Below are 14,058 nucleotides of genomic sequence, written 5' to 3'. Positions count from 1 at the left end.
ACTACCCTACAACTCTACTTTTTGATACTTATTTTGCCTACTTCCCCAACGTCAGTGCGGCCTCATTATATTCTCCATGATATAACTGTACTAAAAAAGGGTTTATGGCCCTGTTCGAATGTCTTCTCCCTCAGCGTTTATTAATCAAAAGATTATAAAAAAAAAAACTTAAATTCTTATAAAGAATCAATTTTGGCTTATTAAAATTATAATTACATTCAATTCCACTAAAAAAAAAAGAAAAAGAAATTGGCCGAGATCGGGATTGAACCCTGCTCGGTAAAATAGAAGCATGGTGCTTCAACCACAAAGCCAGCATATTTCCAATCAAAATTTCATGTTTATTCATGTTAAACTACATGCTTCGATCCGTAGACTTGGAATTGAGCTCGCTTGTTGAAATTTACCCCAATAGAAATAATAATAATGGATGAATATATGTATTTTTAGTTATTTTCAGGTATTACATTAATTAATGTTCAATGAGTATCATCATATTCATTTATAATACTGCAATAGTCATCAAAGTGTAGGGCATTGTAGTGTGACACACTACATTTACATCACAACATGTATTGTACACACACAGATACAAATTACTCGCCAAAATGCAGGGCACCATCAGTTCTAGATACAGATTGAGCATTTTTTCAATATGGATGACTGAGGTTTTATTGGAAAAAAAGGAAGAGATACAAAGGTAGGGGCAATCACGAGTCCAAGCTCAGCCCAGATAACCAACCATGTTACAAAGAATACTTACATCCTAAAAACAGACTATTGCTACTTAGAACTATACAGTGTATGGTCTATACTAAATTTCCTGGCGCGATTTACAAAAGCTTTGTACTTATTTTAACCATTTTATCACAGTACAGCAATATCCTTAACTTGGTCTTAACATTAAGTTTTAGCTTTAATTAGATTTAATTTTTCTTTAACACCTTCTATAACAATTTTTCCAATATTATATAACATTTTTTATATATGATTGAACCAGAAACAAAACAAAAACTGAAAATATAAATAAACGACAAACAAATATACATTTTTCTTTTTTTTCCTTTTTAACTTATTCAATGTAACACCTATAACTGTATAGACACTTTTGCTTCCTGTTTCTACAGGTTACCTTAAAAAATAGACCTCTTTATCTTTAAATACTTAACTCAATACTGTTCAGAAACCTGGCCACCGCAAAGATGACTCCTCGGTCCATACTATGTAACATAGATTCAATGCAGTACGGAGGAAAGGATTTTTGTTTCCTTAAATCTTTGCAAAACAATGCTCGTATATCCTCGTACTTACTACACTGAAAGAAAACATGGTTTGCTGTTTCCTCGGCTTCGCCACATTCACAAATAGCAGATCGAATGATATTAAATCTAGCAAGACTTTCTTTAAGACTAGAGTGATTGCATCTAAGTCTATTAATGGAGACCAGAGGTTTCCTAGCTAAATTGAACTTACCGAACCATGGGAGTGCGCTCTCTGAATAGTAATTCTCGTGGTAGAATCTTCCTTTATTTAACCCTTCACATTTACACCAGTTAACAAAGTCATTATGCATTTTTCCCTTCCAAAAGGCTTTGAAGTCGGAGCTTGGGAGCAGAATCTGGGAGTCGCGACCCTTCATAACGCTATCTTTCGCAGCTGAGTCCACTTTTTCATTATAAGAAATCCCTACATGTGCAGGAATCCAGAAAAACTTTACTACCCTACCAGTTACCTGTAGACTGTACACTAAATGTTTAATTTCACCGATCAGCACGTTCAATTTACCCGCGGATCTAATGGAGGCCAACGCCTTCAGGACACTTAAAGAATCCGAAAATATAACCAGTTTATTTAAATCCGTGTTAGCAAATTTTTTCAAGGCTGCAATTATCGCCATGGCCTCAGCAGAGAAAATTGAAGCGTACTTAACCGTTCTGTTCAGGCTCACACTGCTTGTGGCGACTTCTAAGTAGGCGAACCCTACAAATTCTTTACCTATCGTCTTTGAACCATCTGTAAAAATTACTACGGCATCACGAAACTCTTCACGGAATAAATTCCAAAAAGATCTTTCAACACTTAGAGGCTTGGACTTATGAATTTCCTGAATTTCTTTTCCTTCTTCCCAATGTACCTTGGCTGGAACGAACATCGATTGAAATGGAAACTTAAAGCAGTTAGGGCGTGAATCACTAGAGATCAGATGACTTATTGGTTCTATTTCCTGAAAACAACGTACTAACCCTGGAGTTTCAGTACTAAAGACCATGGTAGGACACTCTCTGAGTTCGGATATTTCACTGAGGATAGCAATAACTTTATGGTTTGAGTTTGAGAAACAACGAGTTAGAAAATTATGAGTCATATACCTAAATCTAAACTCCAAAGGTGGTTCTTTAGACTCAGCAGCTATCACATTCAGCGGAGTTGAGTTTCTATACCCCATTGCTAACCTCAACGCTTTGTTTTGGATTCTATCTAATACTTTCAGAAGGGATTTCTTGAGCGACACAAACAGAAATGCACCATATTCAATTCTGGACCTAACTAGGCTTTTATACACCTTAATCAACGTTGGAGGATCAGCCCCAGTCCATGTCAACCTTAAATAGTTTATAATTGCCATAGGATTAATGCACTTTGACCTAATAGCTTGGACTTGGTGATCCCATTTTAGCGAGCTGTGAAACAGAATGCCCAGAAATTTAATTACTTGCTGAGACCAAATTCTTTCTCTATTTATTTTTATACACCAAGACTTAGTCGCGATTTTAGGATCGGAGCTAAAAACAATCAACTGGCACTTTTCTGGAGCCAACTCAAGTCCACTGTCATTTAAAAAAGGAATAATCTTATGTACCGACTCCGATACAGCTTTTAACACTTTTTTTGGATCTTTATCAACTGCATAAATACATACATCATCTGCAAATTGAAGAATTTTGCAATCCTCCACAATCCAAGACTCTAAAGACATCATGTAAACTGAGTACAAAACTGGGCTCAGTACGCTACCCTGAGGTAACCCTCTGAAGACTTTTCTATGACAGTCTATTGTGTCGTATTTGACTGATATTACCCTCTCCGACACTAAGTTATGCACAAATTTCAAAATTAATTTAGGCCATCCTACACTAATTAGTCTACTAAGTAACACATCTCCGAGCACATTATCATATGCGCTTCGAATGTCCAAAAAAAGAGCACCAACACACTGCTTCTTGTCAAAAGCTCTCAAAATCTCCGCGTTCAGTATAGCTAAATTATCCAAACATGATTTACTTCTTCGAAATCCAAACTGCGTTTCAGGGAACTTATTATGAAATTCCAACCACCATGATATTCTAAGATTCAGAATTTTTTCCAAGATTTTTAACAAGCAAGGTGCCAACGATATTGGCCGAACAGCGTTCCCTTGACTCTTAGGAATGAAGAAAATTGAATACTGGCGCCATTCGTTTGGGAAGATTCCCGAAGCAAAAATTGAGTTGTATAACTCCAAGAGGGCCCCTCTGACTTCTTTAGGAAACGATTGAATCAACAAATAATCGATCCCGTCCAACCCCGGGCTAGATTTAGTCCTCGAATTCTCAATTGCGACCTCTAATTCTTCCACCGTGATAGGCAAATCCAGAAATACATCCCCTTCCACATTTTCTAACATCGGATCCCCTCTTGCTACCCAGGATGGGCATAGAGAGTCTATCCCAACCTTCACCCTCTCCACTACCTCTTCACTAAACTCGTTCGAGCAATGCGACGAATTCCAACCTTTTTTCAAAGCTTTCAGCTTCTTCCATATGTACGACGGACTTGTAAACTTATTGATACTATTTAAGAAGGACCGGAAGTAGTCCTTTTTTATCTTTCTGATCCCCGACTTAGCCCTAGCCTCTGCCTGTTTATATTTTAAGAAATTTTCCTCCGAAGGATATTCTTTTAAACGAAGAAAGGCAGCAACTCGTAATCTTACCAACTTATCACATTCGCTATTCCAGAAAATTGCAGCTTTTCTACGCTCTTTCTCCTTATGAACTCTGCTCCCTGTATTTAGATTCCTACTACCACCCCTTCCCGGTGTAGCCACATTCACACAGTCCTCTATAATTGCTGTAAACGTCGTATATTTGACCTGAATCTCGAGATCCTCGTTTTGGACAACTGACCTAATTTCATTACTCCGAAATTCGAGTTCCCTGACCAACCGCCCCCAATCAGTTTTACTATTGTAAAGCCTTTTTGGAGCATGATTGCTTCCTTTTTTCTCAACTACCTTGTCAAAGTCAATAAATATTGGGAAGTGGTCACTGCCCCACGTATCCCTACTAACCTTCCACTCAAACAGCGACAACAACCCACAACTTGCGAACGATAGATCTAGAGCGGATTCTGTTCGATATTGACGCGAATAAAAGGTCTTGACTGCCCCATTCAGCAACCCAACCTCCGACTCCTCGATAGCTTCAAATAATTTTGTACCTTCTATAGAGTTCGCATCACTTCCCCATACCTGGTGATGAGCATTGAAATCCCCTGTGACCAGGAAGTTTCCACTGAATTGGTTCAAAAAGCGCACCCACTGGTCCTTCGTCATATTTCGATCCGGAGGCCTGTAACATGAGACTACTAGAAAAGGCCCTTCACACGTAAATAATTCTATAGCACACAGCTCAATGTTATTGTTACAATTATACAAACCATGTTTTCTCTTATATTTAATATTATTTCTCACCAGAATAGCAACTCCACCCCCAGGGCGCCCTACCCTGTCTCTACGCACCACATCAAATCCCTTGACCGAGATTGAGTCATCATCCGTTAACCAGGTCTCCGAGAGTAACATCACATCAAAATTGGAAGCTCTATATTGTAATTCAGGTAACTTTCTCTTAATGCTGCAGCAATTCCATTGACAAAATCTGAAAGTATTCGCTTTATTCGCCATTGTTTGATAAAAAATGCAACTCAATTGTTCTCATCACTCTAGAGATCAACCTGTCCACGTCTGGGATCTTGAATACTAACTCCTTAAGTCGCCTGAACAACCTGTCACTACAGTCTCCATCTTCTTTTTTCTTAAGTTCGTGTAAAAAACTGCAAATCTCGCTGTTCAGCTCTGTTGGAATTCCTTCACCTTGGAGATTACTTTGTCTTGAGTCTTGTTTACCATCAGCCTTTGGTCTTTCAATATTACCACTAACCGCCTGTCTATACGATCCATCTCTTCTAATGTTATGCACCAGGAACCTATTCTCATTTCCCAGGACTGGAAAGTTCAAAGAGTCCACCGAAGGCCTCAGGTTTTCTTGAGCATTAAAATGTCTTTTGAAATACAAATCCCTTGCTGTTGGGAATGACACATTCTTTTCTGCAATGATGCGACTGATCTCATAAAGTTCCCGAAGTTTCGGGCACTTACTGTCCAAGGAAAAATGTGAACCTTTACAGTTGATGCATTTAAGCATGCAGCCATTTTCTTCATCATGCTTGTTATTACCGCACCTGAGACACTTCTCCTCCTCCTTGCAAAACTTTATTGAGTGACCAACCTTGCCACACCTGTAACACTTCCTGACTGCTGGGATGAATGGACTTAAACCAATTCTCGTTTTCCAAAAGTAAACTGCGTTCGGTATTTCTTTAATGCGCATCGTTACCTGCACTGAAGTGGTGTCCTCCCATGTAACGTTACCCCTTTCTTTGACTCTTCTTTTCAAACGAACTGATTCTACAACATTTAAGCCTGGGTTGCCATTATTGAGTTCTGTGGTAATTAATTCTGGCTCAAAATCTATAGGAATGTCTTTAATCACACCTTTCCTGAAAACTTTCCAGAAGGGAACAAAAGCGTTGTAGCCCCATTCTTGCAAAAACTTATTCCTCAACATTTGGTTGGCAGCATCTCGAGAATGAAAAGTAACTTCCCAGACCCGCTTAGAAATGGGAGCAAGTTGGTCATATTTAATTCCTGCTCTAAACAATATTCGAGCCACTTCCAAAGCCAATATAGGTTTATCATTTACTTCTAAATTATTTCTTTGTTTACTAAGTTGTACAACAAAAGGGCTTTTATCAGACTTTTCGTACTGAAACGTTTTTTCTATTCTTGTTTTCGACTGTTCAAACTGCTTTTTGTTTGTCAATATATCCCTTCCCTTATTGTTGTTGAGGTTATATCCTCGAATGTTTACCTTCTCAGTACTCTTATTTTTTGTACGACTGGCCACTTCAATAGAACTTTGACTAGTTTCGCCACTATTACTCTTATCATTTATCACTTCTTGGCCGATCTCAATGTCACTCTCCATTTCTGGACCTTCCATATTTGCACTTAAACTTTGCTCGTCACCTTTATGAGACAAGGGACTTCTGCTCTTACTTCTCGTTCGATGTTTTTTAAATTCCTCCTCCTCCCTCTCATCACTCTTTCTTTTATTTTTATATTTTCTTGTCTCTTTAGCCATTCCTGACTCAACTAATAAACTTTCATAGCACAGATCTTGATACTCCGCATGTAACTCCTCATAGGTTATATCATTTTCAACTGCTTCTCCGCCATCACATGGCCTCCCCCCGTCACACCCACTGTCCTCCGACAGTTTTAGTCTTTACTCCGTTTCCACTGATTCAAAGTGAAGTCCACAAAACCAACAAAAAAATATATCAGTCACTCGAAAATTCACTTACAAGGCTTGGAAATTCAGAGAGCTCAATAAAACACGTGCTTCTCGTTTCAAGTCCAAACAGGAAGTCGGATGACTGAGGTCATCTGCGAGCATAATGCTGTCACCTATCGGAATTTTTTCAAACTAATTGCCGGAGAGAATCATCTGGAATACAATATTTCTGATTATTTCTAAATTATTCAATTTTATCCTATGAATTGATTTTTTTGACATTCAGATAGGTAGCAAGGACTGACGCAAACACGAATTTTGGGCGAAAAACGTATAAAAATAAAATAATTAGTGATTTTTCATCTGAATGATGTGGCCGCCATCTTGGAATTTAAGCGCGGCAAGCCAACTCATAATTTGTTCATTATTCTTTCTAATGTTTTAATAAAAATATTCACTACATACAAAAAATTGTTGTTTACGTCAGTCCGGCATTAATTCCTCTGTAATTTGATACCTAATTTTATAGAAATAATAGTAAATTGGCGGAGAAATTAGAAATATCCCGATCCCATGTATTTGGATAGGGGGAATCAGTCGCCTCTCTGACTTCAGCCCAGCCTTAAGTGCTGTTTTTTATTCATGGTAGAGCCATCTGTGTGCCAGAGTACTAATCATAATTCATGTCTCGTTTCTACTTTATCGGTATTCTGTCACAAGAATCAAAGATAATTTTTGACAATTCATCAAATAAAGAAATAAATTGTTTAAGAAAATGAAAAAGTAAAATATATTTCATTGAAAATTTAGAATTATAAAGAAATGATCACATCAAAAGAAATTCGGTGATTTTAATTGCAATTTATTTCTTCTATCACAGATTATCGTCTTTGTATTTGAACTTGGCGCATAATTTTGTACAGTCCATAAGGCTGTTTTTGGTATGTTCTCTTTATTTCAATCTAAAACACACATTCTCCACTTGCGGCCATTTGTCTTGTAAAAAATTCTAACCAAAAATAGGAAATGGTTGTCTACTAGTTAATGGTCTATTGTAATTCATAAAAAATAGTAACTAACTATTTTCTTTTGTTGTTAAAATCATATATACGTATGTGTTATGTAGTTTTACGTTTCTATTATTATAAAAAAACCTTTATATATTTATTTTGGATAATTTAAACGAAAATTATCATCTATAATTTTTTTTAGGTAACTACTTCATTTCAGTATTTATAATATCATTATCTATTCTTAATCTCATTTTTCATCCATAAACATGATTCAAAAAAAATTTTCCCATCATTTCTTATGTTGTGCATGACTTGGCTAATGTTAACCTTAAAATAACATTATAAAAAGTGTTGTGACAAAATTCGTAACAATAAAAATAGTGTGAGGAACAATATTGTTATTTAAAAATGATAGTTGACGTAATGATTGTTATTATCATCAACAATTCACACTATCTGATTCCTGATTTGTTTTAAATTATCGTGATTACTTGTTTTAATAGCCACGATGAATTTAGAGATTGATGTGTGACTTTAAAAAGAGAACAATTAATTTATAAATTTATTCGTTACACGTTTCATAGTTAATATAAATATTTGTTATTTAATAAGTAAAACATTTTCTGATATTTTTCAAGTATCCAATTAATTTATTTTTATAGCTATGTCATCAATGAATAGTGTTGAGTCTTTTGGAACTTTACAGTGGGATATGTTAGAGTTAGCAGCACATTTACGTCAAGAGCGTTTATTCGTTAACGCTGAGCAACAAAATCTGCAAACTCTTAATGAGAAAGTTAGTGACATAAATTTTATCATTTATTGAATAAAATTATATAGTAGTTACAGTTATTTCTTCCTTTCAGGTTTTATACATATCATCAGATTTAGCTCAGTTAACATGGGTGACTGATCAACAAAGGGTAAATTTAAATAGGTTGATTGTTTCAAGGCCAGATTCTACACCTGCATCTTGTTGTCAACGAGCAAATACTCTAGAAAATTCTCAGTTTGTTGATGCGTATAAACATTTAAAATATCAATCATGTTTAGCATATGGCGAATTTCTTGGAACGTTAAGGAAATCACCAAAACTTGTTGCTTCTTGTCTTGTAGAAGGTGATAAATTAGTTCCCGATTCCATTCAAAGTATAATACAGTCACTTTCTGCTGGATTATATGGAAGTTGTTTACTACCTGAGGATAAACTATTTGTGTTGAAATTATTGAGGCATTTGATGTTTCTACAAATAGTTCCCTCTGATAACCCTAGAAGATTATTAAGACATGGAACCTGTGCTTTTTCAAGATTTTACTCTGTTTTTCATGAAAGTCTTTTCTCAGCAAAGCTCTTTCTCACAGCAGCCCTTCACGAACCGATAATTCAGTTGTTAATGGAAGATGAAATGTTTCTTGATATTGATCCTGATAAAGCAGCTATCAGATTTCCACCTTCTGAAAGATTAAAGAAATTCGGAAAAGAAGGAACGCCTGAGTATCAATCTAAGTTATTACGGTATCGACTTTGGACTGTTAATTCTTTGGTGCGAATAACTCAAAGATTTATTGTAAGTATACGAGAAAATATGTATTGCTTTCCAACTAGCGTTAGTTGGCTTGTTAAACAAATGGCAGGATTGCTGAACAAAAATAGTAATATTGAACCCAAAGAAGTACACGCAATGTGTACTGATCTAGTATTTACTTACTTTATTTGTCCTGCAATTGTGAATCCTGAGCCTTATGGAATAACTGATGCACCGATAAGTTATGTAGCCAGATTTAATCTCATGCAAGTTGGACAAATATTGCAAATGTTATCATTAATGAAATATCAAACAATCGACAATAAAGTTATAGATTTATATAGACGGTTTGAGAAAGATTCTATTTCTTCGATAATTGATGCAATGCTAGAAGGTACTACTGAAGAATTAGATGATGAACCACCTGTTGTAGATAACACTAAACTTCAAGGACTTTGTCGATCTGCAGCACTTTTTACGGAAAATGAATTAAATAATTTAATTGTATTTTTACATACAGTAAATAATGAAAATAACAAAGAATCTTCTGCTTTTTCGCACAATAGTTTAGATCGAAAACAATTATGTGATATGCTTGCTCAATTACCCAGTGGAACAGTTAGTTCAAACAAAATTATTCATCAATCATCTCCTGAAACTCCTAGCAAACGAGGTGGTTTTCTAGGAAAAGTAAATCGAGGACGAGGATCAAGGATATCTGTACCTTCATCTCCCGGAATTGCAACTGATGGAACAGAGGATATGAATGGTGCATCAGGTACTGAAGAAGAGTATATTGATAAAGCGATTCAAGAAGTACTGGTCATTCCATTTGGACCGGCAATTACTGAATCCGTTGGTATGCTCAGTGAACAGAAAATTCTTTGTATGGACATTCAAAATAATGTAGAAGAAAGTGTTCCAGTTACTTTAACTCTTGATACTGATTTAACTACTAATAATGATCGCAGAGATACTAATGGACCAGATCGTATTGAAACTCAAGAAAAAAGAACTCGTTTTTCATTGTCTCATGATGAAGTTTTGTTCGAAGGTTCTATAGGCAACACTTCAGATAATTTAGAAGTTGTTTCAGAAGCTGCATCTAATCACAGTGTTGCTTCTTCATTGGAACTTGAAACCGAAGATCAAAATGATAATTTATCTGATATGGTATCTGCAAATGTATCAGGAAGAGGAACTCCAAATATATCTGGAAGAGATACACCATCATCTCAAATTACTGAAGGTGATGATGTACGAGCAGGAGGTGAAGCTAGACAATTGGATTTACCACCACCTACTATTCCAACAAAACAAAGTCGTTCAGAAATCGATGATAAATTTTGCAAGTTTGAGATAAAGAAACTTATTGAAGGTGATGAAACAGTTTCATTAGTGTCTGATACTTGGTCTACAGATGTTTTGGCATCAGATAGTGAAATAGTGGAACAACAAGAGCGATTTCCTTTTCCACCACCAACAGAAGCACCACCCGTTCTTCCTCAAGAACCTCCTCAGGGTATGTTAGATGTAAGTGAAACTGCTTCTGAAGCATGGAGTACTGATGTTCTTGCTAGTGATTCTGAAAGATTAACAGAAGTAGATACTGATGATACAGCAAGTGTCGCAAGATCTGATGATACTGCAAGATCAGAATTTGAAAGTCGTGGTGAACCAGATGGTGGTGATGAACCAACATATTCTCCAAGTTTACCGATAGGTACAGTAGTCGAAGGTGCTGGTACTCTTTTCAGGCCAATTAGAGTTGAGCCCGCCAATCGAGCACCAATACCACCATCACCAACAGTGTCGACACATTCAAATGTAACTGGACAGGGTGGTACAGCATCTGATTATCGAAGGAGTACTATGGAATACGTTGATAACAATGCTAATAACGTTAGCAATATGGAATACGGTAAATCTGTTGCCGAAGATAGATTAATTCATTTAATAGATAAATTACATATTGATAATGGAAAAAACAACAATGAATGTCAGAGCTTAAGCAGTCACATCGGAGCAGCAGCAGTCGCACCTACATTATTGCTAGCGAATCATATATCAGCACCATCATTGCCAGAAAAGTTACCAAACGGTGGTATTAAATTAGAAGAATTAGATGGATGTAGTGCTAGTAATAATGACGTTGTTGTAAGACTTAGTTCGGCTAGTTTGACATCAAGCAGTAGCTCTGGTTCAGAGTCACGATCAAAAAATGCATTGTCAACTCCTGAAATATTATTTCCACAACCCTTAACTAATGGTGGAAATGATGTTACGGATAACCGTAATAATATACCAAAACCAAGTATTTCAACTGGAGCTATTCCAAAAAGTATAAGCTTTGATATGACAGCAACTAGAGGAGACAAAGAACTTTTGGATGAGGATCAAAAAAATAAAAGAGGATTTTTTTCCAAATTTAAAATGTCTCTTCGAAATAGAAGGGGTAAATCACCGAGAGGAACTGACGAACAAAGATTTTATGACAGAGATGTTGGTCCAGATGGGGTAGATGTCGGAAGACAGAGATTACGGCGAATAATGTCAGAAGATGTTTCTTCAAGTTTAAATACCAATAATGATAGTAGCGAAGATATTCTAGCTAAATACCGTAGAAAACCGAGTGCAGCGAGCGATACAGCATCCGTAGAGAGCAGTCAATCAAGAACAAAAGAAGTTGAAGATGAAAGACTTTTAATTGATCCCAATAACGTTGAAATATCATTCGCATTCAGTGATGCAAAGAGAAAGTTACGAATGGTACTTAGTACTGCAGATTTACAGCATATTTCATGGAATGTTTCTTCAGACAGAAATACTTTAGTACAAAAAGAAAATGAACTAGTAGCTTTTTTACAATTGCAGTTAGCTGAAGCTATTAATCTTCAGGATCGTCCTTTAATTGCTCATCTTCATGAAACTTTACGTTGTGTAAGACTATTTAATGATGATGGATGTCGAAAACTCTTCAAATCACTTAGAGAAGATTATCAGAAGAGATCGCCTTATATTGCTTATTTAATTAGATGTCGACAAGGTTTGTTGTCTACTTTAGCTCATCTTGAACGATTGAATGAAAGAATAAAATGTGATAGAGATGCTGTTAACAGTCATCTAGTTGCTGTTTGTGTCAGAGTATTTTTAGAAAAAAGAGAGTCTCAAGTTTTACGATTTTGTGATGAATTTCAAAAACTCAAAGTAGCTGATGAAAAGCAGGATTTGCTTGATAATTTCTTGGGAAAAATCCACACTGAAATGGATAATGATCCCATATGGCAAGTTGCTAGTGAAAGTCAAATTGAATTAGCGAAAATGGTAGTTGAGCGAACAATAATGGCCCGTGTATATCACAATGCATTATATCCTAATGGAGATGGTGACATTTACAGAGACCAATTGTTGCATGATCACATTAAAAAATTGTCTAAAGTCGTAACACCAAATCACAAGGATTTAAGAATCCCAAAGATTTATCATTATGAATGCCCATGGCCGTGGGCTCAAGCTGAATTAGCAGTAATATCTGCATACAAGACCCCAAAAGATAAATTACAATGTGTTTTTAGATGTGCAAAAACTATAATTCATTTATTGTCAATGGCATCTGAAAGAGGTATTCCAGCAGCAGATGATTTAATTCCTGTTTTAGTATACATTATCATTAAGGTAGATAACAATTTACGATATTTAAAAATAATACTAATGTATTTATTTACATACTTCTTATTAATTATATGATTCTAGACCAACCCGCCTTCATTATTGTCAACAGTGCAATATGTTGATAGCTTCTATGGTAATCGATTAGAAGGTGAAGAACAATATTGGTGGACCCAATTTTGCTCAGCTATTGAATTTATCAAAACAATGGATTGAAAATAATATAAAATTGTGAGTGGTTACGTAATATTTGCTAATCATAACACACACGATATGTGATGAGGTAACATGTTATTCTTAAAGAACAATAATAGTAATTTTATTTGCTTTTAGATAATTATGTATAAAACTTAAAACTATTGAACAATGGCATTCCTATGACTCATATAAATTAATGCAAAAAATAATTCGGATACATAAAATGATATTTTGTTGATTTAATTTTGTTGATTCAATGTCGGTGCACTATTTAATCAGAGCCATTATTGATCATATGGCTACTTGAATGTATCCAAAATTCTAATAATTATCAAACAACACAACTTTTGAATATTTATACAAAAAGCCAATAGCAATATATGATTATTATTTTTTATAATTATCTTTTTAAATGTATTTAATATTTTAAAAAATTATAGATAATAGAGAATAATTTTTTATTCTTAGTTATTGATCGTACAAATTTTTGAATTTCGTATTTTTTTTTAATGAATCCATGAAAAGTTATATATTGATTAAATATTATTTTTATTAATTTAATTTTTATTTAAATTACAAATCTAATTGATCTTGCTCGCTTTTAGTCACAAAATAGCTGCAACAAGTATTCAAATATTACATATTTATACTAACTGAATGTTTATGTTTTACGTAAAGATTTTGTTATATATTTAATTATTTTGTCAGAAATAGAAACGTACCAAGTATAGATATATTACTTTATTTAAAAACAAAAATAATTGTGGAACTTTTTTTGAAAACTCCTATGTTTGAAAAATAACGATTAAACATTTTGAGTTATCATTGAATTACAAATATTATGTATAATACATATTGGATATACTTTTTGTCGAATTATTGACCTCCTAAAAATGATATTTATATAATTGATCAGCATATATTTATAAATTTTTTGGCTCATTTGGCTGTGTTTTTCTAACTGTGAATTTATTATCTTGTCATCAATTACGATCAACGAAATTTATGCAACTACAAAAATGAATTTTTCTTGAT

General features: G+C 34.8%; 2 protein-coding genes across 10 annotated transcripts; one reads left to right on the top strand and one right to left on the bottom strand.

The window, feature by feature from the left end:
* Positions 1–1,115: 1,115 nt before the first annotated feature.
* LOC118065086 (uncharacterized) lies at positions 1,116–6,735 on the bottom strand. Of its 2 annotated transcripts, none has more exons than XM_035080140.1 (2): positions 4,996–6,735; positions 1,116–4,919 (listed from the first exon to the last, which is right to left on the bottom strand). In XM_035080140.1, the coding sequence occupies exons 1-2, from the start codon at positions 6,462–6,464 to the stop codon at positions 1,157–1,159; spliced, it is 5,232 nt and encodes a 1,743-aa protein (XP_034936031.1). In that variant the 5' UTR covers positions 6,465–6,735; the 3' UTR covers positions 1,116–1,156. The 2 variants fall into 2 exon arrangements, with proteins under 2 accessions (XP_034936031.1, XP_034936032.1); XM_035080141.1 differs by having other exon boundaries at positions 5,026–6,735.
* Positions 6,736–7,468: 733 nt separating this feature from the next.
* Positions 7,469–13,438, top strand: Gapvd1 (GTPase activating protein and VPS9 domains 1). 8 transcript variants are annotated; one of them, XM_035080157.1, is made up of 5 exons: positions 7,599–7,829; positions 8,293–8,426; positions 8,497–12,831; positions 12,910–13,056; positions 13,159–13,438. In XM_035080157.1, the coding sequence occupies exons 2-4, from the start codon at positions 8,295–8,297 to the stop codon at positions 13,039–13,041; spliced, it is 4,599 nt and encodes a 1,532-aa protein (XP_034936048.1). In that variant the 5' UTR covers positions 7,599–7,829; positions 8,293–8,294; the 3' UTR covers positions 13,042–13,056; positions 13,159–13,438. The 8 variants fall into 8 exon arrangements, with proteins under 8 accessions (XP_034936045.1, XP_034936048.1, XP_034936049.1 ...); XM_035080158.1 differs by having other exon boundaries at positions 13,140–13,438; XM_035080154.1 differs by lacking the exon at positions 7,599–7,829 and adding an exon at positions 7,469–7,558 and having other exon boundaries at positions 12,910–13,438.
* The last annotated feature ends 620 nt before the right edge of the window (positions 13,439–14,058 follow it).

Source organism: Chelonus insularis, unplaced genomic scaffold, assembly GCF_013357705.1.
Source record: "Chelonus insularis isolate UGA/USDA-ARS -01 unplaced genomic scaffold, ASM1335770v1 contig_26_pilon, whole genome shotgun sequence".
In the NCBI taxonomy this organism is placed as follows: domain Eukaryota; kingdom Metazoa; phylum Arthropoda; class Insecta; order Hymenoptera; family Braconidae; genus Chelonus; species Chelonus insularis.
This window is presented reverse-complemented; position numbering and strand designations above follow the sequence as displayed.